Raw genomic sequence first — 26,519 nt, forward strand, 5'->3', positions numbered from 1 at the left:
GCGGAGCTGCCGCGGCACCGCCTGCGCTCGGCGGGCAGGCAAACGCAGCGGGCAGCCCTGTGCGCCGGGCGCGGGCCGAGGCCCCCGGGGCGGCCCGAGGCCCCCGGGGCGGAGCCGCAGCCGGGCCCATGGGCTCGGGGTCGCGCAGCCCGGCGCGGCGGCGGCGGTCCCGGTCCCGGTCCCGGTCCCGGTCACCGCGGCGGGAGCGGGGCCGGCAGCGCTCCGGCAGCCGGGAGAAGCGGCGGAGGCGGCGCAGTCAGAGCGGGGAGCGCCGCCGGGAGCCGAGCTCGGGGTGAGTGGGGACCGGGCCCTGCAGCGGCTGGGCCTCGAGTGAAGGCGGGGACCGGGCCTCGGTGTGCCGGGGCTCGGGGCAGACACGCCTCGGTGTGCTTAAGGGCTCATCGGGCCAGACCGGGCCCTTCTGCCCGACCCCGGTGCCCGGCTGGGGTGAAGGCGCCGGCAGAACCCGGGGAGAGGCCGCGGCGGGGCTGGTCGGGCGCTTCCTCCCGCCGAGCCCAGCTCCCCGGGGCGGTGCGAGGGGCCGGGGCGGTGCGAGGGGTCGCTCCGGGGCGGAGGCGACGCGTCCCCTCGGCCGACGGCGGGTGGTGCCGGCGGGCCCGCGCTGTGCCGTGGGCAGGGACCAGGGAAGGTTTGAATACGCCCAGGCTGGTGAGGGGTTTGAAAAATGCTGTCCGTGCCACAAAACCAGCCCGTTTGGGGTTTTTCTGGGGGGATGGGGGTGGTAGAGGGGAGCAGGTACCGCCACGAGAGCGCATTTGAGCTTTCTCAGCTCTGCTGGTAGCTCTGGCTGCGGCTTAGGTCGGTTCTTGACACGTTTGCGGCAGGGAAATGTGCTCTGGAGTCCGACACGGAGCCAGTAACCATCTGCCAACTGAAATACGATTTTTCCCCACCCCAGCTCTGACTCTGGTGATGAGAGACAGAAATGGAAGAAGAAGAAAAGCAAAAGCAGGGACCAACACCATAAAAGCCAGAAGAAACGCCGCTCACGGTCCCGGGGTCGCTCCTCTGCCTCGAGCTCAGAGCGCGAGCGAGACAAGCAGAGAGCCCGGAGCAGAGAGCGGCGGAGAAAGAGAGATGGCTCCAGGTCTTCTGTGTCCTCTGACAGCTCTCCCTCCCTGCCACGATCCCAGAGCAGGGAGGAGACGGGACAACAGCTGAGCCTCCAGGAGCGCTTGAGGCTGAAGGAGGAGAAGAAGAAGCAGGCTGCGCTCATGAAAGCCTTGGAGACACCTGAGGAGAAACGGGCTCGCCGGCTGGCCAAGAAGGAGGCCAAGGAGAGGAAGAAGCGGGAGAAGATGGGGTGGGGAGAGGAGTACATGGGTTACACCAACACCGACAATCCCTTTGGGGACAACAACCTGCTGGGCACCTTCATCTGGAGCAAGGTGAGCTCTCCTTCACGCCCGCGTGTTGTAGGAGATGGCTTGAAGGAGATCGGGCCCCTGCAGCCGCCATGGGACAGGACAGGAGCAGTGGGGCGTTGTGCAGGGACCTTTGCTTGAGGTGGGAACCTCTGTAACACTAAAAGCAGCCACATGAGAGCAAAGCGCTCCTCTAGGACAGCAGCTGGGTGTTTCTGACAAGCTCAGTGGGGTTTTACCCCCTTTCTCTTGAAGACCAAGGTCTGTAGCCAGGGGTGTGGGGTGCGGAGGTGGGTCAGGGTGCAGAAGAGGGACCCTGAGCGCTGAGCAGCGTTTACTGCTGCGTTAGTGCTCCCCAGGTCGGGTGGCCTCCCCAGCTGGAGCCTGGATTTTGCTGAGGCACTTCAGGAGTAGGATTTGAGCAATTTGAGGACCTTCAACAGGATCAGAGCTTGCCGCAGCAGCAGAAGCGGGGTGGGTGTGGTGATATGATATTTCCTGGCCTGTGAGGGGCTGTAGAGGTTGCTGGGTTTCACGGCTTCCCTTGGCCTCTATTTCAGGCGCTGGAAAAGAAGGGGATCAGCCACCTGGATGAGAAGGACCTGAAGGAGAGGAACAAGCGAATCCAGGAGGACAATCGCCTGGAGCTGCAGAAGGTGGGATCAGATGTCCCCTCCCTCCCACTGTCTGACAGAGAACCCTGTGGACAGCCCAGTTCTTCCAGTCACTAATCTGGAAGTCCCTTTGTTCTTCTCACTGGGGGTGCCCATAGGATGTAGGATCAGGGGAACTGCAGTACACTGACTTCTGCTATTCTAGGCTGAGAAGACTCTTCTCTTGGGGTTGAGTCCAGCTCAGGAGGTGCTGAGGAGGACAAGTGCCAGGTCGTGGCACTGAGGCACTCAGTTGTGCCTCTGTCCCCTGTCCTCCAAAGGGCTGGCAGCGAGCGGCAGGCAGCCCAGCCCCGCTGGCCCACGCCAGCTCTCCTTCCGCGTGGCTCCTGGCTGCCCAGGAGCCTTGGGCTGATCACAGGAGCTGAGGCAGCTCAGCGAGCGGGGTTACAGCTGTGCCCTCAAATGGGTGTCCTGCGCGGGTGCCCCATCCGTGGCGGCCTCACGTCTCCCTCCTCCGCCCTGGGCAGGTGAAGCAGCTGCGCCTGGAGCGGGAGCGGGAGAAGGCGATGCGGGAGCAGGAGCTGGAGATGCTGCAGCGGGAGAAGGAGGCAGAGCACTTCAAAACCTGGGAGGAGCAGGAGGATAACTTCCACCTGCAGCAGGCCAAGCTGCGGTAGGTGTGTGGCTTCAGAGGGACGGGGCTGCTGGGGAGCAGAGGATGGCAGGGACCGCTCGCTGACCCTCTTCTCTCACCCAGGTCCAAGATCCGGATTCGGGATGGGAGAGCAAAACCTATTGACCTTCTGGCCAAGTACATCAGTGCGGAGGATGACGACTTGGCTGTGGAGATGCACGAGCCCTACACCTTCCTGAATGGCCTGACTGTCTCCGACATGGAGGATCTGGTGGAGGACATCCAGGTGCCAGTGCTGCCCCCGCTGTGCCAGGGCTGGCTGAGGGGCAGCAGCTGAAGCCTTGTCCCCCCCTCAGCTCTGCTTCCCTGCCCATGGCATGGAGCAGGTGCCTGATGTCCTGCTTGCCTCCTGCCCGCAGGTTTACATGGAGCTGGAGCAAGGGAAGAACGTGGACTTCTGGAGGGACATGACCATCATCACGGAGGATGAGATAGCCAAGCTCCGCAAACTGGAGGCCTCTGGGAAAGGAGGCCCAGGTAAGTGGGAGAGCAGAGCCTGGTGTGGGTGTCAGGGGGAGCGTGAGCTGTGAGTAAAGCGGGGTGTAGGGTCTGCCGCGTGCACTCGAGCTCAGAGGGGTTCTCTGGGATCAGCTGATGGAGGCTGCGGATCTGGCAGCCATCCCCTGGCTGGGCTCCAGCCTTCGCTGTCGGGTGCAGTGCCAGAGGGCCTGGGTGAAGGCAGGCTGGGTGCTCGGAGGCTGACCCGCTGCCCTTGCCTGCCTGTTCAGGGGAGCGTCGGGATGGTGTCAACGCTTCCGTCAGCTCGGACGTGCAGTCCGTGTTCAAGGGGAAGACGTACAACCAGCTGCAGGTGCTGTACCAGGGCATCGAGAGCAAGATCCGGGCAGGAGGACCCAACCTTGACATTGGGTACTGGGAGAGCCTGCTGCAGCAGCTGAAGGCTTACATGGCTCGGGCCAGGTGAGAGCAGGGACTGTCCCCTGGCCAGGGCTGTGGAAAGAGGGAGCACAGACTCTGCCATGAGCAGAGGTGGGGAGGCACAAACACAGAGTCGGTGGAGGAGGAGTTTTCCGAGATGGTTGGTTCTCCCAAGAGGGGGGGAGGGCTGGACACTCGGTCCCTTCTCCAGCAGCAATGTTTACAGTGAGGTATCCAAGGGGGAACTGAACTGGAGGGTTATTCAATCCAAAACTGTACAAAACCCAGGAGATTTCTACCCAGCGTGGTGGGTGTCACAGCTCTGGGCAGTGTGGGCGTCAGGTGGTTCTGCTGGGTGAGACCTGACAGCTCATCTCTTTACAGGCTGCGGGAGCGGCACCAGGACGTGCTGCGCCAGAAGCTGTACAAGTTGAAGCAGGAACAGGGTGTGGAGAGCGAACCACTCTTCCCCATCATTAAGCGGGAGCCAGCGTCCCCCAGTGACAGGTACGCAGCCTCGGGGAGCGCAGCCATCCAGGCGTCTCCTGTGGGGCACCAGGGACAGAAAACACAGCCTTGTGCTCCCGTCCTTCCATAGACAGACCTCAGCTGAGCAGAGAACAAGGGTACCATCCCCATCCTGGTGCTCTTGTCTCTCTGGCCCTCTCCAACTCCCTGAAAGGAGGGTGCAGAGAGGGGGGATGAGTCTCTTGAGCCAAGGAACCAGCGCCAGGCCAAGAGGGAATGGCCTCAAGCTGCGCCAGGGCAGGGTCAGACTGGCTCTTAGGAAGGATTTCTTTGCAGAAGGGGCTGTTGGGCGTTGGAATGGGCTGCCCAGGGCAGGGGGGGAGTCCCCATCCCTGGAGGGGTTGAAGAGTCGGGTTGACCCAGCGCTGAGGGATCTGGTGGAGTTGGGAACTGTCAGGGTGAGGTTCATGGTGGGACTGGAGGAGCTTCAAGGGCTTTTCCAACCCAGATGATTCTGTGATTCTTCCTTGCAGGCTGGACCCAGAGGAGAGCATCGTGGTACAGCCGGGGCCGTCCTTGGAGCCCGAGGCTGAGCAGGATGCAGAGGCCAAAGCAGAGGCAGAGGGGGAAGCCGTGCTGATGGAGGAGGACCTGATCCAGCAGAGCCTGGACGACTACGACGCGGGCAAGTACAGCCCCCGGCTTCTGGGCACCAACGAGCTGCCCTTCGATGCCCACGTGCTGGAGGCCGAGGAGGACACGCACCGGCTGCTGCTCCTGCGGCAGCAGCTCCAGGTCACAGGTAGGAGCCCCCCGGGCAGGCCCTGCGCCCGCCGGCCGCGCTGGCACGGGGTGGGGGTGTGTGTGTGTGTCTGTGCTTCGGGGTGCGGGGCTGGAGGGGGACGCTGCCCTCAGAAGAGGGTGGGTAAGAGCTGGAGCTGGAGCACACGTCCAGGGCTGGCCTGGGAGAGGGGTGGCCCAGGCAAGAGCAGGGGGATGGAGCTCAGAGCCCGGCGTTCCCTGCGGGTGCCTGCGTTAGGTCCCTCCCGCTCCCAGCCACACCACCAGGCCGTTGGGGCTGCGGACAAGCGGGAAGAGTGTTTTGGGTGAGTTTTCCAGCACAGCTCAGCCTGGTGCCCACCCAGAGCCCACCGGGCAGCACACACATCTGTGTCCCACTCCACATCCCCCGCCCAGCGTCCTCTGCTCCTTCCCCCTGCCCATCCAGGCGCAGCGTCCCCACGGCTCCGCTGCAGGACCCGGTGTCACTTCTCCTTCCTACAGGTGATGCCACCGAGAGCGCCGATGACATCTTCTTCCGTAAGGCCAAGGAGGGCATGGGCGCGGACGAGGCGCAGTTCAGCGTGGAAATGCCCCTCACGGGCAAGGCCTACCTCTGGGCTGACAAGTACCGGCCCCGCAAGCCCCGCTTCTTCAACCGGGTGCACACGGGCTTCGAGTGGAACAAGTACAATCAGACCCACTACGACTTCGACAACCCGCCCCCCAAGATCGTGCAGGGCTACAAGTTCAACATCTTTTACCCTGACCTCATCGACAAGCGCTCGACGCCCGAGTACTTCCTGGAGGCCTGTCAGGACAACAAGGACTTTGCCATCCTGCGCTTCCACGCTGGGCCACCCTACGAGGACATCGCCTTCAAGATCGTCAACCGGGAGTGGGAGTACTCCCACCGCCACGGCTTCCGCTGCCAGTTTGCCAATGGGATCTTCCAGCTCTGGTTCCACTTCAAGCGTTACCGTTACCGCAGGTGAGGGGCTGCTCGCCTCCCCTTGGACCCAGCCCCAGCACAGCCACTGTCCCACAGACAGCCCCAAGGCCTGGCCCAGCACAGGGCTTATTCCTGAGGGTTTTCCCTGTCCTTGCTTTTATCCTGAGGGACCCTGAGACTTTGGTACAAATAAAGAGGGGTTGTATAAGCCGTGGGATCTTGTGCTTGGGCACCCCACGCTGCTCGATACTGTGCGCCTCGCCTGCGTGTCATCACCAGCCAGCACCACACTGGGCCAGCGCTGGCAGCTCCTCTGGCGGGGGGTGTCCTCACCCCCACACCCCCTCCTTGCCCACACCAGCCCCTTCCAAGCCCCACACCCCGGTGCCAGCCCCCTTCAGCCCAGACGCTCCCCAGCTGGAGTTGCCGTGCCCTTTGCTCCCTGAGCGCAGCCGTGCCCCAGCGCTCCCGCTGCCACAGACCTTCCTGGGCCGGTCGCCCTCCAGGCCAGCCGCATTCCCGGCACGTTTTTCCCCTGGGAAATGGTTTCCCCAGCCTGGGAGCACCACCACGTCCCTCGACCCTGGCTGCAGGCTGAAAGGGTTCAACGGCTGTGAGGCGTCTGCCTGGGGAGGAGGAGCGGGCTGTTGGATGCGATATCTCCTTACAGGGGAAAATCCGGTTTCTGTGCCCTCGGTCCCTCCCACCCCGCGCCTGAGCAGCTCCTGCTGCCCTGGGCCGGGGGCAGCCCTGCTCCCCAGATCCCTGTCACCAAGGGGGGGGATCCTGGAGGGCCTTGAGTGACGCTCAGCAGATTTTGGGCACCTTGGGGAGCCCTTCAGGCCTGGGCTGGGACTCACTGGCGTCGGTCCCTTGGGGTGACAGCCACCACGGGGCACGACCACGCTCGTCTAGGATGGCTGCGCCAGGCTGAAGCAGGCGGCAGAGGCTGCTTGAGTGAGTGACAGCGCGTGAGTGACGCTGTGGAGTGCAGCCTCTGCCTTGACCATGAACTGTCGCAGCCTCGAGGTTGTTTCCTCCCTCTGGGCCTTGCTGCATCCTGTCCCTGGCTACAGCCCCACGGGGGGGGGGCTTGGTGGGGGCTGCCCAGGTCCCCAGCCCTGCTGGGGGGGGGCTCCCTGGCCTCGGGGGGTGCCCCATGGCTGTCATGTTCCCCCCCATCTGGGGGGGGTGGGGGGGGTTGCCCTATCCCCCTGTGCTCAGCACCGCTGGCAGGATCCAGCCCTGAGAACACCACGGGGGCTCCCACACCCGCCACAGCCACCCGTGGGTGCGGGGACCCAGCAGCCCAGGGCAGGGGAGGGAGGAGACCCTCACCCCGCGCATGGGTGCCCCCTCCCCATCCTGCCGGACGTCCCTGGGCTGCAGCTGCGCCAGGACACATCCCCCGGCCTCTCCTTCCTGTGGGTTATTTAAAGCCATTGAGCGGCTGCTTGGCGCAGGGGGGTTTCGGGGCCTGAGCTCAGCGCAGGAAGCGTGTGAAGGCCCCGCCGGGCATAGTTCTGGAGAAATAGGGGAAAAAAAACCAAAACCCAACAAACTCAGTGCTTGTGTGCCCTCCCTGCTTAACTGCCTGGCAGAGCGCCCCTGCCCACAGCGCCTCTCCCTCCTGGGCACACACACACAGGGGGGGACACCCCCAAAAACACCCCACTGTGTCCCCAGCCTGGACAGGGTCCATGTCCCCTCCCAGGCGCTGCCGTTTCCCCGCACCCCTGACTTCGAGCCCTGGACAGAGCCACTGACGGGGCCCGAGAGCCTGAGCCCCGGGAGCTGCTGCTGGTTCAGGGGCTGGGTCCAGCTGAAGCCCAGGATGGTTTTTTCCGGCCCTGGCTGCTCTCAGTGCCCTTCATGTCTCCTCTATATTTTGGGGGGAGCCGGTTGCGCTCCTCTGCTCTGCGGTTTGCCGCGGTGCAGCCCTGGGCTGGCTCTGGGAGGCACAGCTCTCTTCCGCTCCCGGAGCCACTCGGCCAGGGGTGGTGGCAGGCGGGTGTGAAGCCGCTTTCAGCCCCTCCATGCCCACATCCTCTGCGAGCGCAGCTGCACCCCGTACCGGGACGGCAGGAGGGTCGGCACACCCCAGCAGCAGCCGGGCATGGCAGCTGCCTGCTGAGCTGGCTCCACTCGCCGTGGGGCCACTCCTGCTCCCGGCACCCTCCCCCTGCCAGAACCAGCCGTGTTCCAGCTCCTCAGCCTGGCCCTCCGGCTCCAGCCGTCACCCTCCTGGGCTTTTGCTGGGACAGTCTTTGCTCCACACCGAGGGATCGAGGGACGCGGTCTGTGCCCCGGCAGTGCTGAGGTGGTGGCAGTTAAACCTGCTCAGGACTCTGAGCATCACCAGGCCCAGCCCGACCTCGCTGGTGCCCCTGTGTCACCCGTGGGCTCGGACGCTCCCAGTGCTTCGGAGCTGGATGGAGATGCCGGTGCCAGGGCTGGGCTCTGCCCTCCCCAGCGGAGCACAGCGAGCAGCAGCGGAGGCCATCATGGCCCCTCCTGCGGCTCCCACGCCTCAGCAGGACAGCGCATGGGGACGTGCCACCCAGCCGGCCTGGCTGGCCCAGGGCTTTGGGCAGTGCAGTGACACCCCCCCCCACTGAGTGGTCGGGCTGGGAAACCCCCCCCCAGCGTGCAAAAACCGCCGGGGTTCATCCAGCCGCATCCAGCTGGGGTGCGGGGGACACCCAGGGACGCTGCCGGGGGAGGGGGGGGGGGGGCGCACCCACTCACATCTTGCGTGGCACCTCGGCCCTTCGCCACCCTCCTTCCAGGAGCTGCTGCCCCCCCCGCGCGGGTCTCCGGGCCGGCTGCGGGGGACAGCGGGGACACCCCGCTCCCAGGCTGGAGGACGAGGCCCCGCTGCGGTGCCAGCCCCACAGAGCCGTGTCGCTGCGGGTCCCGCGGGACGGCGGTGGTGGCGGCAGCGGCACGGCAGGACTGACCCCCCCTCCGGACGCAGGAATCCGGCTCGGATAAACAAATGAGTAACCCGGATAAGAGCCCGGCCCCGCTAAATATAGCCGGGACGGCGCGGGGTGGGGGTGTCTCCGCGCCAGCCCGTTCTCAGCCCCGCGGGGACAGGTGAGGCCGGGGGACGCGGCCCCTCGCCCCACCCCTGGGTGCCGGCGCCTTCGAGGCTGCCCCGGGGCTGGCGGGGCTCTGGGTGCCGGCACGGGGGGACTCAGCGCCGGCGGATGCTGCCCGGGGTTTGGGGGTGCAGCTCGGTGCGGCCGGACCCGGGGGGGGGAGCCCCGTTCGCAGCGGGGGAGGGAACCAGCGCGGGGTTGGATCCGGACCCTGTTCCAGGGGGCGCGGGGCGGGGCCGGGGGGGCTGCGAGCCCGGCCCTTCCCCCGCGCCCTCCCGCGGGGCCGGGCTGAGCTGAGCTGAGCTGAGCTGAGCTGGGCTGAGCCGAGCCGAGCCGAGCCGAGCCGAGCCGAGCCGAGCCGAGCCGAGCCGAGCCGAGCCGAGCCGGGCTCAGCCGCGCCGGGTGGGTCCCGCCGGCAGCGAGGTAGGGCCCGGGTCGGCGGGGGGAGGGAGGCGCTGATGGAGGGGCCGGGGGGGCTGAGAAGGACAAAGAGCCGGGAGGGATGGACGGGCGGAGGGGGATGGACAGACAGACAGACAGCAGCGCTGGGGTGGACGGACAGAGAGACTGGGGTGGGTGGGTGGACGGATGGAGGGAGGGAGAGAGGGAGGGAGGGTTGGATGGAGGGATGGAGGGAGGGAGGGATGGATGGATGGATGGAGGGATGGAGGGAGGGATGGATGGAGGGATGGAGGGAGAGAGGGAGGGAGGGATGGAGGGAGGGAGGGAGGGTCTGGGCCGGCCGGAGGGGCTGCGCGGGGCGGCGGAGCTGACTCGGTGTCCCCGAACCCCGGAGAGCTGGTGCGTTTCGGGGTACGGGGGGAAGCGGTGACCCCACGGGGGGGTGTGGGGGGAGATGGGGACGTGGTGCTCCCGCTCCCCCCCCTCCCCGGCTGTCTGTCCCTGGGGTGGGTGATCGAGGCTGGCACGTTCCAGGCTCCCCCCCGGCACCAGGATTTTTCTTTCGGGGCGGCTCCTGCCCCTCCGCCAGCGCAGCCCCCGCCCCCCGCCCGCTGCTCTCCCGGCAAAGTTTTGCCGCCGGCTCCGCGGCGCTGCGGGGAAGGGCCGGGAAAGGGCCGGGCAAGGGGCTGGTTCGGGCGGCGGGAGTGCGCGGCCCAGCAGCAGCTTCGAAGATGCCGCGATGCTGCGGCCGGGGGCAGCCGAGGCGCGGGGGGGGGCCCTGGTTGCCGACACCCCCCCCAGGGCTGCCGCCTCGGGACACAGTGGCTGGGGATCAGGAGCCCGCAGGGTGATGCCACCCTGCTGCCCCCCTCACCGGGGCACTCACAGCCATGGGAGGCTCTTGGCAGGATCTGACCCCTCTCCCCACCGTGTCCAGAGGGGGGATCTCCCAACAAGCGCCGGCCCTTGCACCCAAGGGTGCCCAGGGCATGGGGGTGCACGCTAACCCCAACCACCATCGCCTGCCCTGCTCCGGGGGCCTGGGGACAGGTTGGGACAAGATGGGACAGGAGCTGAGCTGACTGTGCCCCAGCCGGCCCGGAGGGTGAGCAGGGGGGGACACCTCTGCCATGTGCCACGGCAGGGACAGGCGGGACAGCTGCCACGCCTGGCAGGGACTATCCCAGCTGGTGTGTCACTGCTTCCCATGAGAATGTCCCTTGTGCTGGGTGTCCCAGGGATGTCCCTGCCCCAGGCCAGGCCAGCTCCCCCAGCAGCAGGTCCCTTTGATGGTTGTGGGTCCAGGGAGGGACGCTGGGGCCCTGCCAGGTCCCTGTCCCCATGATGTGGCTGTTGCCTTTCCCGTCCCAGCTGATGGCCTTGAGCTGCCCAGAGAGCCCCAGCCTGGGGGAGGGTTGGCAGTGGGACCGTGTCCATCCCTGGCAGGGACAGCTGTGCCCGGCGGTGTCCCATGGGACCACCTGCACAAGGGACATCAAGCAGGAGAGGCGGAAGGGACACTGCAGAGAAAGTCCTCGTCCTTCCAGGACAAGGTGGGACGAGGCTGTCCCTGGGGAGGTCCGGCAAGCAAAGAGAAGGGACTGGACATGAGGGACAGATGCAAACACCCTGCAGCATCCTCTGGAGAGCCGGCCTGCGGCTGAGCACCGCGTCCAGGGTGGCAGAGCCCAGGCTGAGGGGACACACAAGGTGTGGGGGGAGTCGCTACTGCCCAGTTTGGGGTCCCGTTGTAGGCGTGTGGTGTCCTGCTGCCCAGCAAACCGCCCCTGTGAGCCCCGCCCCGGCCTGATCCTGCCAGCCCCGTGCCCAGCCCTGCCTGAGGAAGCCTGGGGAAGCAATGGGCTGGGGCAGGAGCTGTGCTGATAAGGCGCAGCCTCTCCCGTACTCCCCATTAGCCTCTCGCCTTTCCCTCGCTAACCTCGGATGTGGCCAGGGCAGGAAGCGGCGCCCGGTGGAGGCAGGGCAGCCTGCGGTGCCTCTGCGGCGTAACGCTGGCCCACGGGCTCGCGCAGCGCCAAGAACCCCATTAGCGCCCGCACTGGCCCCCGCCACAGCTGCCAGCGCCTCTCAGCCTCCAGCAGCCCGTTTCAGAGACAGCTCCTCTCTGCTGGGATTTTACCCCAACACCCTTTGCCTCTCCATGGCCAGACCTGGAAGATCTCTGCCCAATCTGGAAACCCCAAACCCAGGCGCAGGGGGTCAGCGGGGGCGAGGCACCGGCCTCAGGGTTTCTCCTCTGCAGGACCTGCCGACCCCACACGCATCCTCCTGCAGTCCCCTGAGAGGGGGAAGACGGTGAGTGAGGAGCCCCTGGCCCCCACATGAGCCCCTTCCCATAAGTGCCTCTGGTTTGCTCTGGTGCGCGCAGAGTCACAGAGTTTATCTCGCTCCCAGCCGTGCTGGTGCTAAATGGCCCCTCTTTAATATTTGATTCCCTCTAAGTGCTGCGCGGTCCCAGGCCGGCTGCGCACCAGCTGCTCGGCCCCGAGCCTGCCCCAGCATCGCGGCCAGTCCTGGGGCAGAGTCCCCCGTGTCCCCGGCCCCGCTGGTGAGTGGCAGGTGAGGGGCCGGGTCATGGTTGTGCCGGGGCAGGAGGGGAGGCGAGGACAGGGAGGGGACGTGGGTGACCGCGGGGTTTGGGGTGTGCGGCGTGGAGCTGCCAGGACTGGTACATCCTTGCCCGGCCACGCGTTGGGAGATCCCCCCTCTGGACACGGTGGGGAGAGGGGTCAGATCCTGCCAAGAGCCTCCCATGGCTGTGAGTTCCCAGGTGATGGGGGCAGCAGGGTGGCATCACCCTGTGGGCTCCTGATCCCCAGTCACGCTGGTGCCACCGCAGGGAACACACTGGGGCAGGGGACACACACACATGCACACACACTTGGGGACAGCGCCCCGAGAACGTGGGCAGGCATGTGGTGAGGGACAGCCAGAGCACGACCTCTGATCCGCGGCCCCCACGGCGCATCGCTGTGGGGCAGGGGGGGAACTGGCCGCCCCACAGGGAGGGGAATCCCAGGGGACATGGGAAAAGCTGGTGGGTCCTCGGGGACCCAGAACTGTCACACCAAGGCCTGACCACATGTCTCAAGGGGACCGACACCTTTGGGCCGCCGCTGCCATCCCTCAGGGACCGAAGAAAACAAACAGCGGCAAGTTTTCACTCTTGTCTCATGGAAAAAGCTGGGGCCGTCCTCGCTCTGCGGCAGTGAATCACCGCCCCGCTCTGCCAGCCGCCTGCGCCGGGACAGGGACGCAGATGGGACGTGTCCCCGCCGCCACCCCCGGCCCCTTCCCCGCTCCCCAGCGGCCACGGGGCTGATGGAGCAGCCGCTGATGGGGGCAAGGGCGCTGCCATGGCAGATGGGTGCCAGCACCCTCAGCCCTGCCTGGATGTGGCCCCAGAGGAGGGTGTTGCAATGTCTGGCCCCATCCCAGCCCGGGGACGGGCTGTGGGATCGGCGTGTGCCGCGGGTGTGCACGGCGGCTCCCAGCCCTGTGGCCACCGTCGCACCAGGGGCCAGGAAGGGGGTGACGGGTGGGGGGTGCCAGACCACGAGACCCAGCGCAAGGCTCACCCGGGACACGGGGACGCAGAGCAGGGCCAGCTGCTGGGTTTGGTGCCAGGGCTGGCTTGAGGTTTGACTTGGGGACAGAGGGCAGGTGGCAGTGCCACCCTGCATGAGGGGGAGGCGGGGGTGCAGGGACCCCCACAGCCGCAGGACCTTTGCAGAGGCAGCGGGTCGGGATTCAGCTGGGCACCCCACAGGGGCCACCGGGCCAGCAACTGCACCAGCCAGCGGTGTGGGGACAGGGCGGATGGGATACAGGGACATCCACAGCCTGGAGAAGGGTCCCAGGAGGAGAGGAGGGGTCTGGTCCCCGCTGTCACCATGCCTCTGCCCCATCCCACATCACCCCATTTGCAGCCTGGACTAATGAGCGATGGAGGCAGCAGCCCTGGGGCTTCCCAGATGCCGGATGCTGCCCTGGGTCACCCAGCGACCCGGCTGCCCGCGAGCGCAGCGGTCCTCACGCACCCAGCCACAGCCACGGGGCCGATGTCCCGGTGACAGACCCTTGACCCTGCTGCGGGGTGGCCCAGGGGCTGGGGAAGGGGGGTGTCACACGTGCAAGCTGTGGCTGCGTGTCCCACTGCGGTGGGCTGGCCGCGGTGCCAGAGCCAGGGGGGGCAGCACCCAGCTCCAGGCGTGGCCGTCCCGTCCTGGGCCTCAGTTTTCCCACCGCACTGCGGGAACGGGGCCTCTGCCCCCCGGGCCAGGGCTGGGGAGGGTGCAGGGCTGGGGGAAGGTGCAGCCGCCTTGTGCCTGCATGACCCATCCTTCAGAGCAGGTCCCCCCGCTGCGGCGGGGAGCAGATGCCCCCACAGGGGGGTCTGGCCCTGTCCCCCCAGGGGCAGGAGGGAGCCGGCGCTGTCAGAGCCGAGCTGCCAGCGCTGCGTTTCTCCGAACACCCACCCTGCTGGATCGCGGCCCCATGGCAACAGCCGCCCGTGGCTCGTGGCCGGGGACGGTTAATCCTGTCCAGCTGTGGGGCTGGGCCCTCCCCGCCCGCTGCTGCCGCTGCCCCCAGGCACGTGCTGTGTCCCCCGCCACAACCCACGGGGTGCCCCATGTTTGCAGGCTCAGGGGGGTGACGGGTGGCCTTGGCCATGGCTTGGCCCTAAACCCCCCCCTTCTCCACGCAGGGCAAGGTGGGATCGGTGCTGGCACTGGCCGGGGGCACAGGCCATGGGCCCGAGCCAGGAGGGCGCCTGAAACCACCAGAAGGAACGAGATGGGGCAGGGGGAGATGGACGCCCCCAACAGCAGCGCAGCTGGACCCTCAGACACCTGCTTCGGGGTGTTCAACGCCAGCGATGGTCCAAACAACACGCAGAACAGCATCACCTCGCCCTGGTTCTCCACCGCCTTCGGCCTCATCGGCCTCTGCTCCAACCTCTTCGCCCTCTGCGTCCTGCTCAGCTCCTCCCGCAAGCTGTCCAGCCAGGCCCGCTCCTCCTTCCTCATCTTCCTCTGTGGGCTGGTGGTCACGGACTTCATGGGGCTGCTGGTGACGGCCTCGGTCATCATCCCCTACCACTTCATCAAGTTCGCCTGGGCCAAGGTGGACCCCGGCTGCCACCTCTGCAACTTTCTCGGCTTTTCCATGGTCTTCTTCGGGCAGTGCCCGCTGCTGCTGGGGGCCACCATGGCCGGTGAGAGGTTCTTTGGCATCAACCACCCCTTCTCCCGCTCCACCAGCATCTCCAAACGCCGCGCCTGGTCCATCGTGGGGCTGGTGTGGGGCTTCTCCTGCCTGCTGGGGCTGCTGCCGGTGCTGGGGCTGGGGCGGTACACGCTGCAGTTCCCTGGCTCCTGGTGCTTCCTCACCCTCCTGCCTGGCACCGGTGACGTCGTCTTCTGCCTGCTCTTCGCCCTGCTGGGCATCTTCTCCGTGCTGCTCTCCTTCATCCTCAACACAGTCAGTGTGGTGACGCTCTGCCGTGTCTACCACGACCGGGAGTCGGTGCAGCGGCGCCGGGACAGCGAGGTGGAGATGATGGTGCAGCTGGTGGGCATCATGATCATCGCCACCATCTGCTGGATGCCCCTCCTGGTGAGGCCCCGGGTCTTGGTGTGTGTCCCCCACCCCGTGCTCCTGGTGAGGTCCCGGGTCTTGGTGTCCCTCCTGGGTTTTGGTGGAGCCCCCCCCCATGCTCCTCCTGGTGACGTTCCAGGTCTCGGTGTGTCCCCCCCACCATGTCCCTGCTGGTGAGGCCCTGGGTCGGGGGGGTGCCCCTCCAGGTGAGGCCCCGGGTCTCGGTGTGTCCCCGCCACCACTCTGCACCCGGCCGATGGGCTCAGCACCGCTCGCAGGCAGAGCGAGTGCTCCCGGGTAGCAGCTGCCCCAAACCAGCCTGGGACCCCTTTTCAACGGGCTTGATGCCCAGCTTGGCCCCTCAGCATCTCCCCCACCCCGGGGCAGCTCGTGGCCTCTGCATGGACCCCTCTGCTGACGCCTCACCCCCTTCCCCCCCGCTAGATCTTCATCGTCCAGACAGTCCTGCAGCAGCTCCCAGCCGACGGCCGCATCCAGACGCTGCCCACAGAGACGCAGAAGATGCTGCTCATCTACATCCGCATGGTCACCTGGAACCAGATCCTGGACCCCTGGGTCTACATCCTCTTCCGACGGGCCGTGCTGCAGCGCATCTACCCCAGCCTGCGCCCCCGCCCCTCCATCCTCGTCCTCAACCCCTCCCTGCGCCGCAAGCTCACCGCTGACTCCGTCCTGCAGTAGCAGCCCCCGGGGACAGGCACAAGTCACCCTCCCAGGTTAATTAATTGTCCCCATCACCTGTACCCATGGGCTCTCCCTGTCCCCCTCTGAGTGACACCCCCCCCCAATAAAACACAGCTTGTGCAGCTCTCTGTGCCCGCTGCGGGTGAACGCGGGGGGGGACCAGAACAACAGCCCTTGTCCTCCAGTCTCTGCTTTAATGAGGCGCAGCCCCTTCCCGCCACGCTTTGGGGGGCATGAGGGGGGTCCTTGGGGTGGGGGGGTGTGGGCTGGGTGCCCCCACCCCCCCAACCCAGGGGACACACCTGAGGGTGCGGGGGGCAGGATGGGGACGCCCCCACCGGCACCATCAGCCCCAGGTGGGGTGGGGACACAGGGAGGGGACACAGAGGAGGGGACGCAGGGGAGGGGTGCTACTGCTGCCCCCCCCAACCCCCCCACTACTCCTGCCCCGCCTTGGGGTGGCAGACAGCTGCCCACACCTCAGCCACGAACTCCTGGGGGAAGGCAAACTCTCCCAGCACCGAGTCCAAGCCGCGGGCGAGCTGGGCCGCGCCAGGGCTCTCCTTCGCCGCCTCCACCATCGTCGAGGCTGAGGAGGAGGAGGAAGAGGAGGAGGAGAGGCAGTGTCAGCGGCGGGTGGGGGTCCGGGGTGAGCTCCCCCTGCCCGCCCTGCCCGCTCACCCAGCTCGCTGTCGCGGATGCCCATGTAGCTCTCCAGCAGATCGTCCACCCGCCGGGCAGCTTCTTCCTCAAACGGGCTGGGCTGGGGGCAAGACACCCAGGAGGTGGGTGCCAAGGAGTGAGGGCACAGCCCGAGGACCCCCCCCTGCTCCCACAGGGCCATGCCCGTGGATGCTGCCCACGTGGGCACCCAACAATGCACCTGAGGGGTTCACCCAGGGGCATGGGGCTGCTCGTCCCCACCCCAGGCACGGTTGTGAGCGCCCGTGGGCTCAGGGTGGGGGGTCTCTGGGTGGGTCTTACCCCCTCCTCCAGTGTGGCTGGGCCCTGCGCCCGCAGCCGCAGCGTTTCCTTGCCGGTGGCCACTCTGCCCTCACCCGGGGACTTGCTGCTCCTCGTCCTCTGCCCGATCATGTCTGCACCCCGGGGTGGGGGGCACGGGGCGGGGGGTGAGGGTGCAGGCAGGGCATGGCAACTCCTGCCCCTCACTGCCCACAGCCCCAGCCATCCCCCAGCCCACCCACAGCGGGGGGGCACTGTGCGGTGAGCCATGCATGGGGAGGGGGTGCTCACAGGGACACCCATGGGTGCAGGGTGGGGGTGCACACAGTTATAGGGTGCTTGTGGGTGCCCAGGACACTGCACACAGAGGAGTGGGGGTGCCCCCGGGGAGAACAAGCAGGTGTGGGGACCCCCCCCTTCCCCCCGAGGAGTGCACACATGGGTGCCATGCAGGGGTGCCCCAGGGTGCACCCAGTCCCTGGGGAGGGGGCTGCAGGGCCACAGGGAATTGGCCTCCCCAGGCTACTCCCAGGAGTCCCCCCAGTCCCAGGGCAAGAGCAGGGGACCCCCCCCAGCTCACCAAAGGCCTTTTTGGGCTGCACCAGGCGGAGGGTGAAGGGCTGAGCCCGGGGCAGCTCCCGCAGCATCCGGGCCACCTCGTAGTGCCGGCAGCCCACGATGGTGTGGTCGTTGATGGCCTCGATGCTGTCACCCACACACACCGTCTGGATGCGGTTGATGATGCTCCCCTCCTTGATTCTCTGGGGACCGCGGAGGGGGACGGGGGACACACAACGACAAGGTGGCACCGCGGGAAAGACAGACGGACACAGCCCCATCCCACCCCACTCAAACACACCTCTGTGGTCCCTCTAGCAACCAGGTCAGGCAGGGAGGGGTCGTTCCCCCCCCCCCAAACTGCACCATGGGGGGGGGAGACCCCCAGGGCCAGGGTGGACCCAGAGAACTGATGGGGGTGTGGGTTGGGGGGGGGGTCAGGAAGGGAGTATGGTCCCAGGGATGGAGTGACAGCCACAGCCCCCATGGCTGCCCCCAGCCCCAGTGCAGCCCCACAGGGAGGGGAGGTCACCTTGATGAAAGCGTAGCCAGCCCCGTTGTCCGTGATGGTGAGGCCAAGCGCGTCCTCCGTCTTGGTCACCTCCACCTCCTTCGTCTCGCCCCGGACGTGGGCAAAGATGAAGTCCTCCAGGCCGATCTGCCCCCCCAGCAGCTTCTGCATGTCTACTTTGTGCGTGTTGAGCGTGCAGAAGAGGATCTGCCCCAGGGAACCCCATCATCAGGGGCTGGGGCTGCCCCAGCAGCGTGGGGGCGCATCAGTGGTGCCGGGGCAGGGGCCAGCCAAGGGCAGATCTGGCCAGGTCTGGGTGCTGCTGGAGCGGAGGGGGCTGGGGACACCCCGCCTGCCCGGGGACCCAGCGCTGCGCCAACCCTGTGCCCCGCTCCCTCGGCTCCTGGCTACGCAGCAGCTGGCATCAGCCCCGGCTCCCTGCCCACGTGCCAGGGGGGAAACTGAGGCACAGAGTCACCCAACCACCGCCCAGAGACCAGACAGCCCTGAGATTAAACCGCTCTTTCCCAGCTCATTTTAGGGGCTGCATTTGCAAGCAGCAGGGGACCCCCGGGAGGGCTGCCCACAGACTGTGCCGCGGGGTTGGCGTCCCCCTCTTCGGGTGCAAAGCCCCCTCCCCTCCCCCGGCGGCCGCAGCCCCCTCACCTCGGTGGGTGAGATGCCGAAGACCTCAGCGATTTTGGCGTAGAGCTCCTTGACGTTGGTGAAGCCCTCGATGCGCCCCGTGGGGCTGCCGTGGGCCAGCTGCGTGTGAAACACCAGCCTGGGGCGGGTACGGGGGGGCCGGGGGGCCGAGATGCCCTCGGCGGCGGGCGGCTCAGGGGTCCCCGGCTCCTGCCCCATGCCGTTCTCCATGGGGCTGCCCTCCTGGGCCTGCCTGCCGCGCCTGCCCGCCCGCCGCATCCCGCTGCCGCCGCTGCTGAATTATAGATGGGTGCTGGCTCCCGGCTCGGCCGTAAGGTGATCCCCGGGCCTGGGAACCCGATCCAGCAGCGCAGGTAACCCGCCCGGGATCGGGTGAGCTCTGCCACGTAGGAAGGGCCCCGGCGAGGCTGGAGGAGGTGGGAGCGCAGCGGGTACAGCGCCGGGCACCGCACCCTCCCCGGTCAGAGCTGGGGGCTGCAGCGCCGAGCTCGGGGCCGTCACCCTCGCTACGCACCCCAGAGCCCCGCGGATTAGGGCCAGGAGCAGCATCAAAGCTGCCTCTGAGCATGAACACACAGAGGCCAGGATGGTTTTTTCTCCCACTTTTATTTGCTCCCATCTCCATCCCAAGCCAAGCGGCCACCAGGAGATGGCAACCAGGAGACTCATCTACAGAGCACAGACCTCGAAGGTGAGAGACGAGCAGTCGCACACCAGCCCCGGGTTAAACCCAGGGCCAGATCAACATAGTGCTAGTAAGAAAATAAGACACTCTCTAATTACACAGTCTGAGATTAGTGACAGGCAGACCTGGGATGGCCGAGCCCGGCACAGCACGGCCAGGACACAGCTGCTGTCACAGTGGTCCCACAATGCAGGACGGGCTTGGGCAGGGAGGTGGCAGCCGAAGGCCTGTGCTCCACCCCCCAGGCTCCCCGCCCCGGGAAGGAAGGGGTCGGTCTCAGCTCTACATCCAGCATGAAGATTTTTTTTTTTTTTTTTTTTTTTTGCCTTCACTGCTGCAGAGGGCAGAAGCTGCCCTGCCTGGTCCCAGAGGTGCGGGGGAAGGAGAGGTGACAGGCAGGGTGACAGAGGTGGGGGGCTGAAGGCACGCATCGGGCAGCAGCAAGGGGAAGTGGGAAGATTAAATAAAGCCAGAGGTGGGTGGAAGGAAGCCTGCCACCTCACCCGCTGCGGGACGGGGGACCAGGAGGCTCCCTGGGCTGATCTAGGGGCCAGGAGGCAGCGCCGAGCCCCAGGGGCTCCCAGGGCAGCCGGCTGCCTCCCATCACAGGGCGGTTAACGGCAGCCCCTGGGCCACCCGGGAGGAGGCCGATTCACTCCAGGCCAGTAACCCTCAGGCACCTCATCTGCCACCAGCCAGCCTCTGATGTCGCGAGGCGGAGCTGCGGGAGCTGGCAGGAGAGCGGGGGGACGCTCACACCACCCCCCGCTGGCCCTCTCGCCCAGCACCCCCCGGCTGGCAGCTCTCAGCCCTGTCACCATTTGGTCCCCAGGAGTTCGAGGTCCTCAGAGATGGTGCAGCCGCGGGGCCCAGCTGCGCCAGGGCTGGGGGGGTCCCAGCTCACTCCTCCAGCGAGGTGCAGGGGGTGGAGGGGGAAGCAGCCGGACCACCAGCAGAGACTGTCCCTTGCGTGAGCTCCAAGGGACAGGGCCGTGGTCCGGCCGGCCCCGGGCTCCGGGCAGGACTGGTCCTCTTCACAAGTGTTCACTGGAGGGAGGAAAGCAAAGCTGAATTACGCGGGGTAGCTTCTCTCTCCCACAGCTGCCCGGCGCAGCTCAGAGCTCCTCTCTGCCTACACCTTCCCTGCTCGGCTGCCATCACCCACCCTGCCGTGGGGCTGACCCAGTGCTCCCAGTGCTCGCTGGGACACGGGGCCCTTGGTGCTGGCTCTGGGCAGCCCTGCCCAGCTCACCTGGCTATTCGGGACAGGATCTCCTTGATGCGCACCACCAGTTTCTCGTGCTGCAGCGGGTTGCTCTCGATGGCGCTGTGCAGTTTGGCCATGTAGAAGTCCAGAGTGCTCAGCGTGGGGGTTTCCCCAGTGCCTGTGAGGCAGCAGCCCAGTCAGCAGGGCTAGCAAGTCCCCACCCAGCCCTGCCCATCGCGCTGGTGACCGGGAAGGGACCCCAAACACTGAGTGCTACCTCCCGCAGCAGGTGAGCTCGCGCCAGCACAAGCCCAGGGACAAAAGGATTTGGGCTGACCTCTGCCTCGCGGGCACCACTGTCACCATGGCTCGAGAGGACAGTTCCCAGCCCGCCCTACCCGGTTATAGGGGAGCCAACTGGATGTCACATCCCTGGGGTCCCCACAGAGACCCCCCAAAGTGCTCCAGGATCCTGCCCCATCAGCAGATGAGCATTTACCACCCCCCCCACTGCCCTCCTTGTACCACGTGCAGAGCCCCAGCGGTGCCCCTGGGTGTCACCACCCCACAGACCGGTCCCCACAGCTGCCCCAAACTCACCAGGGATGGGGAGGGAGGCGAAGCTGGCGGTGAGGGCCTGTCGCACGGACTGGAGCTGCTGCTGCAAGGCCAGGGTCTGCCTCTCCTCCTGGGCCAGCTCCTGCTCCAGCTTCTCCTTGGCACAGTTCATGCTCTCCGTGTGCTTCTGCAGGATGGCGTTCTGCTCCTCAAACTCCGTGTTCATCTTCCGCAGGCGCCGCAGCTCGGCCTCCCGGGCTGCCAGGACCGTGGGTCAGCAGGGCTGGCCCCTCTGACTCTCTCCCTCACCCCAAACCCAAGCCCTTCCCCAGCCACAACTCTTCCAAGAGGCTCAGTGTCACCAACCCCCAGGCTCCAGCCCCTCTACCCAGCCGCAGCAGGGACCCTCCACAGCCTGGATCTCGCGCCCAGTGCCGGCCGCATCCCGCCGCAGGACACGGACTGCAAGACGCCGCAGCGCCGGCAGCCCCTGCCCCACAGCCCGGCCCCTCACCTTTGTTTTGGTCCAAGAACTCCTCCGTGAAGATGGGCACGTCGAAGGTGGAGAAGGTGTCGCTGCACTCACCAGCCTGGGGGACGGGAGGGGAACGATCAGGCAGGGCTGAGCCCATCAAAGGGGACCCTGTCTCCTCGGGGCTGGGCAGAAAGGAGGCACAGGGACAGGGCAAGGGGTGGCCCTGCCTGGGCAGGCAGGGAGGACGGGCAGAGGAATCTACACTCTGCCTCCTGCCACTCCAGGCTCCACTTCAACGGGAAGGTGACGCCTTGAAGCACAACCTGAGAGTCTCCCTCTGCCCAAACCTGCAGCCAGCCCGGCTCCCGTGGGCCAAACCCAGTGGGGCCACGTGCCTCAGTTTCCCCAGGGCCTTACCTTGTGTGGGTGCCCGTTCAGCAGGGTGTTCACTGCTGCAGAGCCCACATCCTCTGGAAAGGAGGAAGGAGGTTACCCCTAGGAGCCAGCCCAGCATCCCTCGAGAGGTTCTGGCAGCACTTGGCTGGATCCTGGCAGCGACGCTGGCAGCCCCTGTTCCCACAACCCACCTTTTTTGATCTTTTTCTCCTGGATCTTCTCCGTGCACATCTTGTAGGCCTCTGACTGCTGGTACTCCCGCAGCTCCTTCATGTACTGCTGCTTCTCCCGCTCCGCTTCATCCAGGTACCGCTGTGGTCAGAGGGTGCTCAGCCTGGAGCCTCAGGCTCCCCGGGGGGGCTGCTGACCCCTCCCCACTACTCAAGGCCCAGCTCCTGCTCACCAGCCCTCCAGTACTGGGACCAGCTCCCTTTGTGGAGCCACAGCCAGGCAGCAAGCAAAGGGGTTTGGGGTGCAGGTTCCGGATGCTGCCCAGCCCTGGGGATTCTCTCCTGGGGGTCGGTACCTGCTTCTCCGAAAGCTGCAGTTTGCTCCACTCAGCCCCCAGCATCTTGGTGATCTCCGGGAAGGGCAGGTCAGGATGCTGCGTGCGGATCTGCTCGCGCCGCTCATTCAGGAAACGCACGTAGCCTGTCACAGGGGCTTTGGGGCCATTGGGAAGGATCTTCTTCCTCTTCTTGCCCTTGGGCCAGCCCCTCTTCTTCACTGGCTGGCACCCAAGGAAGGGAAAGGGACAACCCGTCATGATCAGAGTGCACGATGCCATCGCACTGGCAGGACACAGGAGCAGCCTGCAGACCCCCCCTCGGCCTCCCGTTCCTCGAGGGAAGGTCTGGGCCTTTCCTCAGGCCATGGCAACAAGTCATGGGCTTGCCCAGCTGTGTCTGGGTTGCTGAAGTGGAGGGACAGCCCCAGGCTGGGCAACCCAGACCCTGCTCCTGCCAGGAGGGATGCGGGCCCCAGAGCTCACCTCCTCCTCGCCGTGCGGCTTCTCGCCGCTCGTCCGTGCCGACTCTCCCTTCTCCTGCTTGATGGCCACCAGGAAGTTCCCGTGCTGAGCTTTGCCTGTGGCATGTCTGCAACCAGAGAGTATCTGTCAGAAAGGGCTGGGAACCACGGTAACTGATGGCAACACATCCCCCAGCAGCGCAGCCTCAACCTTGCCAGATCCCCCAGCTCCTGTCCACCCAAACAGCCCCCAGAGCTGCCCCCAGAGCCCCTGTTCCCCTGTGAGGGGAGGCCATGGTTGAGTGATGGGTCTCAAGCAGAGCCCAGCACCGGGCGAGCAGGGCAGTCCTGGGAACACAAAAGCTGCCCCAAGGTCCAGTGACAACCCTGGGACCTTTCAGTGACAATTGGAAAGGGACCGGGAGCCGCTGCTGCTGCTTTTGGGGACAGGTAACAGCGACGGCCACACCCCTGCATGCCACCAGGCCTCGGGCGCACACCTCAGCAGAGTCCCAAGCAGCACAAACCAGTTGATCCTCCTCTGCAAAGGAGGAGGAGTCGTGGGGGTTTGGATCCTGGCTCACCCACACCCCTGGACAAGTGCTGCCAGGAATAAGGGGAACCCTCGAGGCAGAGGATGAGGGCAGGGTGCCGGCACCGGCTCGACCCGCTCCAGCCACAACCGCTCCATCAGGTTCCTGCCGCCCGCGCTGCCACCGAGATGCACCCAGCGGCTCTAACGTGGGGCCAGCAGCCCCGACTCCTGCTCTCCAACTTGCTGCCTCGTCTTTCCAGATCAGCATCTGCCTTCAGCAGAGGACACGGGTCCAGTACCTGGGTTGGCAGAGCCTCCCTGCCCCAGCTGAGCACACACAGCCCCGCTGCAGCATCACCCTGGGGCTCCCCAAGCCTCCCCAGCCCCTCCTCCAGCCAGCTCCATCCCACAGCCCAGCCCCTGTTCCCCTCGCACCCTTTGGTCCCTGACGCAGCTCCTGCTCCGTCAGAGCGTGTCCAGTGGCAGAGCGCGGTTGGGCTCCCCACGTCGAGGGGCTCACTTGGGTTTCACGCAAGTCACAATACGCGGTAACTAGCCCAGGGCCAAGCACAAGCCCCAGCAAAGAAAGGAAATGTCGCTGCGTACCAAAAGCCAGATCGACCCCGACCCTCTCAGGATGTGCCTCAGATGTTCTCGCCTGTTTGCCACAGGTGTAAACCCAAATCTCCTCAGAGACCCCAACCAACCACTATCAGTATCTCGTATCACGAGCCACCCTTGCAATTAATCTGATGGGAGCCCTTTCTGTAAGCCCCCGCGGACACCACCAGTGACTGCACTGGTCCCTGCGGATGGAGCAGATGCCCAGCACGAGCTCTTCCCACAGAATCGTCTAGGTTGGAAAAGACCTTGAAGATCATCCAGTCCAACCATTGACCTAACACTGACAGTTCCCAACTACAGCATATCTCTAAGTGCTATGTCAACCCGCCTCTTGAACCCCTCCAGGGATGGGGACTCCACCACCTCCCTGGGCAGCCCATTCCAACGCCTGACTACCCGTTCTGTAAAGAAATGCTTCCTAATATCCAGTCTAAACCTTCCCTGGTGCAACTTGAGGCCATTCCCTCTTGTCTTATCGCTCATTACTTGGTTAAAGAGACTCATCCCCCCTCTCTGCACCCTCCTTTCAGGGAGTTGCAGAGGGCCAGGAGGTCTCCCCTCAGCCTCCTCTTCTCCAGACTAAACCCCCCCAGTTCCCTCAGCCGCTCCCCATCAGACCTGTGCTCCAGACCCTGCACCAGCTCCGTTGCCCTTTGGGATCCGAGCCCAACCAGCCGCCCTGAAGCCCCATGCTCACACAAAAGCCCACAGGAAGGTGTGAGACCATCTCTCCTTCCATCTTCTGCCAGCCTTAGGCTTCCTCTGTCAGCTCTAACAGAAATATTCCTGGAGATGCCCATCCAGCGGCATCACGCTCAGCCGCCACGGCCGGGAATGTGCTAACACCCTCCACCACCAGATCCCAGACCTCCGCCTCCCCACCCTGCGATCCAGATTCCTCGCATGCCTAAGGATGCTTTAAAAAGTTATTTCAGGCAAGATTCCTCCTCTTCTCTGAGCCTCCCTCAGCTGGTTTGCTCTGGCATCCCCCTCCCTCCACCTCGGCGCTGCGCAGCCCCGGGGCTCTCGCCCCTCTGCCGGGAGGGCCGCCAGTCGACGCCGGCTTGGGACAGCGCGCGGTCACCCCTTGTGAACGAAGACCTCGCTGGTCTTAATCTCAAAAAACATTTATTTTACACCAGGTCTCCCTTTGCCCTGCACTAATTAGCCCAGCTCGGTGGAAGCACCAAGCTAACGAAGCAGGCAGGGAAGGGGAGAGCGGTGCAGCCCGCAGGAGGGGAGGGGGGTCCCCAAAACACGAAGACGATGCCCAGGGCTGGCAAGGCAAGAGCGGCCGCCCTCAGCGGGGTGACGCGGAGCAGCTCGGGGCACACAGGAGGACACGGGGGGCCCCGGAGCGCGGCGGGGGGGCGGCACTTACAGCATCCCAGCAGGCAGCTGCTTGGCACTGTGGGCCATGGGTCCGGGGGGGCCTCACCACCACCGCTCGGGTCAGCACCCCTGAAGGACAGAGCCAGAGCTGGCACCCGCACCCGGCGGGGGACGGGGGGCTCCGGAGATGGGGCGGGGGGGCTGGTGCTGCAGGAGCTCCAAGGGGGCAGGTTGGTGGATCCCCCCGCCCAGACTCCCTCTATCCTCGGGGGGACATCGCAGACCCCCCCCAAACGGCGCCTCCTCCCCAGCCAGACCCCCCCCCGCCCTCAGGTCTCTCCGCCTGCCCCAAGGAAGCCCCCCCCCCATCAACCGCCCCCCACAGGGCCCCAGCCCCACTGCCCCCCCCCCCCCCCCCACGCTGTGCCCCCCCCGGCTCCCCCGTCCTGCTGCGGCCCCATCGCTGCCCCCCAACCCACTCACCCCCCCCCGGGCCCCCCCATCACTGCCTGCCCGCCCCCCTCCCCCTGAGGACCCCCCGGCCCCCCCCACCTTCCTGCCGCCCCGGCGCCCTCGGCCGCTCTCCCTCACCTGGCAACGCCCCTCTGTTATTATGTAAATTAGAACCCGCCTCGGCGCTTCCGATTGGCCACTCGTGCCGACCGTGGGGCGCGCAGCCTAACGCGGATTGGCTGGAGCCGGTTACGTCATAGGAAAACGGCGGGGAGGGGGCGGGGCGAGTAGGGGGCGGGGCCTGCCGGCGCGGCGCGTGCGCGTACGCTGAGGCCGGCGCGCGCGACAGGCTGCCCGCCAATCAGCGATCGGCGTGGGGACCGGGAAGTGGGGTCGGAGGGCGGCGCCTTAAAGGGGCAACGGCAGGGGCGGGGGGACCCTCGGGGCCCACCCCGGCCTCCAGGAGGGGGGAGCCCCGGGAGAGACCTCGGGGGGGGCCAGTGGCCCCAGTGTGCTCCCACTGCTCCCAGCGCCCCCAGTATCTCTAGCGCTCACCTCGGGGCTGTCCCAGTGACTCCAGTTACTCTCCCCCACCGCTCCCAGCAACCCCAGTACCCCATGGCTGCTCCCAGTGACCCCAACATTGGGGTCCCAATGGCCCTGAACCCTCCCAGTGACCCCAGTACTCCCCACCAAGGGGGGACCCGCTGACCCCAGTACTGCCCGTACTGATCCTAGTGACCCCAGTACTGCTCATACTGGTTCCAGTGACCCCAGTCCCTACTCAAGAGAAAGTCTCAGTCACCCCAGTACCCCCCCACTGCTCCCAGTGACTCCAGTATGTACCCAGTTGGGGGTCCCCATGATGCCAGGAGTCACCTCAATCCCAGTGACCCCAGTACTGCTCATAGTGGTCCCAGTCACCCAGTACCTAGGCAAGAGGAGGTACCAGTCACCCCAGTACCCTCACACTGCTCCCAGT

The 26,519-nt window shown here is 66.3% G+C and overlaps 4 protein-coding genes across 5 annotated transcripts; 2 read left to right on the forward strand and 2 right to left on the reverse strand.

Annotated features, from left to right (window-relative positions):
* The first annotated feature begins 89 nt into the window (after positions 1-89).
* On the forward strand, positions 90-6,027 carry CACTIN (cactin, spliceosome C complex subunit). Its single transcript, XM_074808728.1, has 10 exons — positions 90-292; positions 920-1,409; positions 1,946-2,041; positions 2,527-2,672; positions 2,757-2,919; positions 3,053-3,170; positions 3,422-3,614; positions 3,957-4,079; positions 4,574-4,842; positions 5,325-6,027. The coding sequence occupies exons 1-10, from the start codon at positions 129-131 to the stop codon at positions 5,813-5,815; spliced, it is 2,253 nt and encodes a 750-aa protein (XP_074664829.1). The 5' UTR covers positions 90-128; the 3' UTR covers positions 5,816-6,027.
* Positions 6,028-9,623: 3,596 nt separating this feature from the next.
* TBXA2R (thromboxane A2 receptor) lies at positions 9,624-15,727 on the forward strand. The gene is given in 5 exon segments (XM_074808867.1): positions 9,624-11,594; positions 11,742-11,847; positions 14,008-14,046; positions 14,049-14,918; positions 15,345-15,727. Coding segments are annotated over 5 exon segments (1,731 nt in total). The 5' UTR covers positions 9,624-11,136; the 3' UTR covers positions 15,603-15,727.
* A 315-nt stretch (positions 15,728-16,042) lies between these two features.
* On the reverse strand, positions 16,043-18,561 carry GIPC3 (GIPC PDZ domain containing family member 3). The gene is made up of 6 exons (XM_074808751.1): positions 18,304-18,561; positions 17,659-17,844; positions 17,149-17,329; positions 16,590-16,702; positions 16,287-16,368; positions 16,043-16,194 (listed from the first exon to the last, which is right to left on the reverse strand). Exons 1-6 carry the CDS (start codon positions 18,559-18,561, stop codon positions 16,043-16,045), a joined length of 972 nt encoding a protein of 323 aa, XP_074664852.1.
* A 329-nt stretch (positions 18,562-18,890) lies between these two features.
* On the reverse strand, positions 18,891-25,694 carry HMG20B (high mobility group 20B). Of its 2 annotated transcripts, none has more exons than XM_074808787.1 (10): positions 25,676-25,694; positions 25,134-25,213; positions 22,616-22,721; positions 22,151-22,354; positions 21,816-21,936; positions 21,646-21,698; positions 21,268-21,343; positions 20,796-21,011; positions 20,241-20,373; positions 18,891-20,035 (listed from the first exon to the last, which is right to left on the reverse strand). In XM_074808787.1, the coding sequence occupies exons 2-10, from the start codon at positions 25,169-25,171 to the stop codon at positions 20,023-20,025; spliced, it is 960 nt and encodes a 319-aa protein (XP_074664888.1). In that variant the 5' UTR covers positions 25,172-25,213; positions 25,676-25,694; the 3' UTR covers positions 18,891-20,022. The 2 variants fall into 2 exon arrangements, with proteins under 2 accessions (XP_074664888.1, XP_074664887.1); XM_074808786.1 differs by having other exon boundaries at positions 25,637-25,677.
* Positions 25,695-26,519: the final 825 nt, after the last annotated feature.

This window comes from Strix aluco, chromosome 29, assembly GCF_031877795.1.
Source record: "Strix aluco isolate bStrAlu1 chromosome 29, bStrAlu1.hap1, whole genome shotgun sequence".
NCBI classification, from domain to species: Eukaryota; Metazoa; Chordata; class Aves; order Strigiformes; family Strigidae; genus Strix; species Strix aluco.

Coding starts and splice junctions, on each gene's coding strand:
- CACTIN (XM_074808728.1), top strand. CDS start 129: ATGGGCTCGGGGTCGCGCAGCCCGGCGCGGCGGCGGCGGTCCCGGTCC. Junction 3,615..3,956: donor GCTTACATGGCTCGGGCCAG/GTGAGAGCAGGG, acceptor ATCTCTTTACAG/GCTGCGGGAGCGGCACCAGG. Junction 4,843..5,324: donor GCAGCAGCTCCAGGTCACAG/GTAGGAGCCCCC, acceptor TCCTTCCTACAG/GTGATGCCACCGAGAGCGCC.
- GIPC3 (XM_074808751.1), bottom strand. CDS start 18,561: ATGCGGCGGGCGGGCAGGCGCGGCAGGCAGGCCCAGGAGGGCAGCCCC. Junction 16,369..16,589: donor CAGCCACACTGGAGGAGGGG/GTAAGACCCACC, acceptor TCTTGCCCCCAG/CCCAGCCCGTTTGAGGAAGA. Junction 16,195..16,286: donor CATCCGCGACAGCGAGCTGG/GTGAGCGGGCAG, acceptor CCTCCTCCTCAG/CCTCGACGATGGTGGAGGCG.
- HMG20B (XM_074808787.1), bottom strand. CDS start 25,171: ATGGCCCACAGTGCCAAGCAGCTGCCTGCTGGGATGCT. Junction 22,355..22,615: donor AGCCGCACGGCGAGGAGGAG/GTGAGCTCTGGG, acceptor CTTGGGTGCCAG/CCAGTGAAGAAGAGGGGCTG. Junction 20,374..20,795: donor CGCCTCCCTCCCCATCCCTG/GTGAGTTTGGGG, acceptor GCTGCCTCACAG/GCACTGGGGAAACCCCCACG.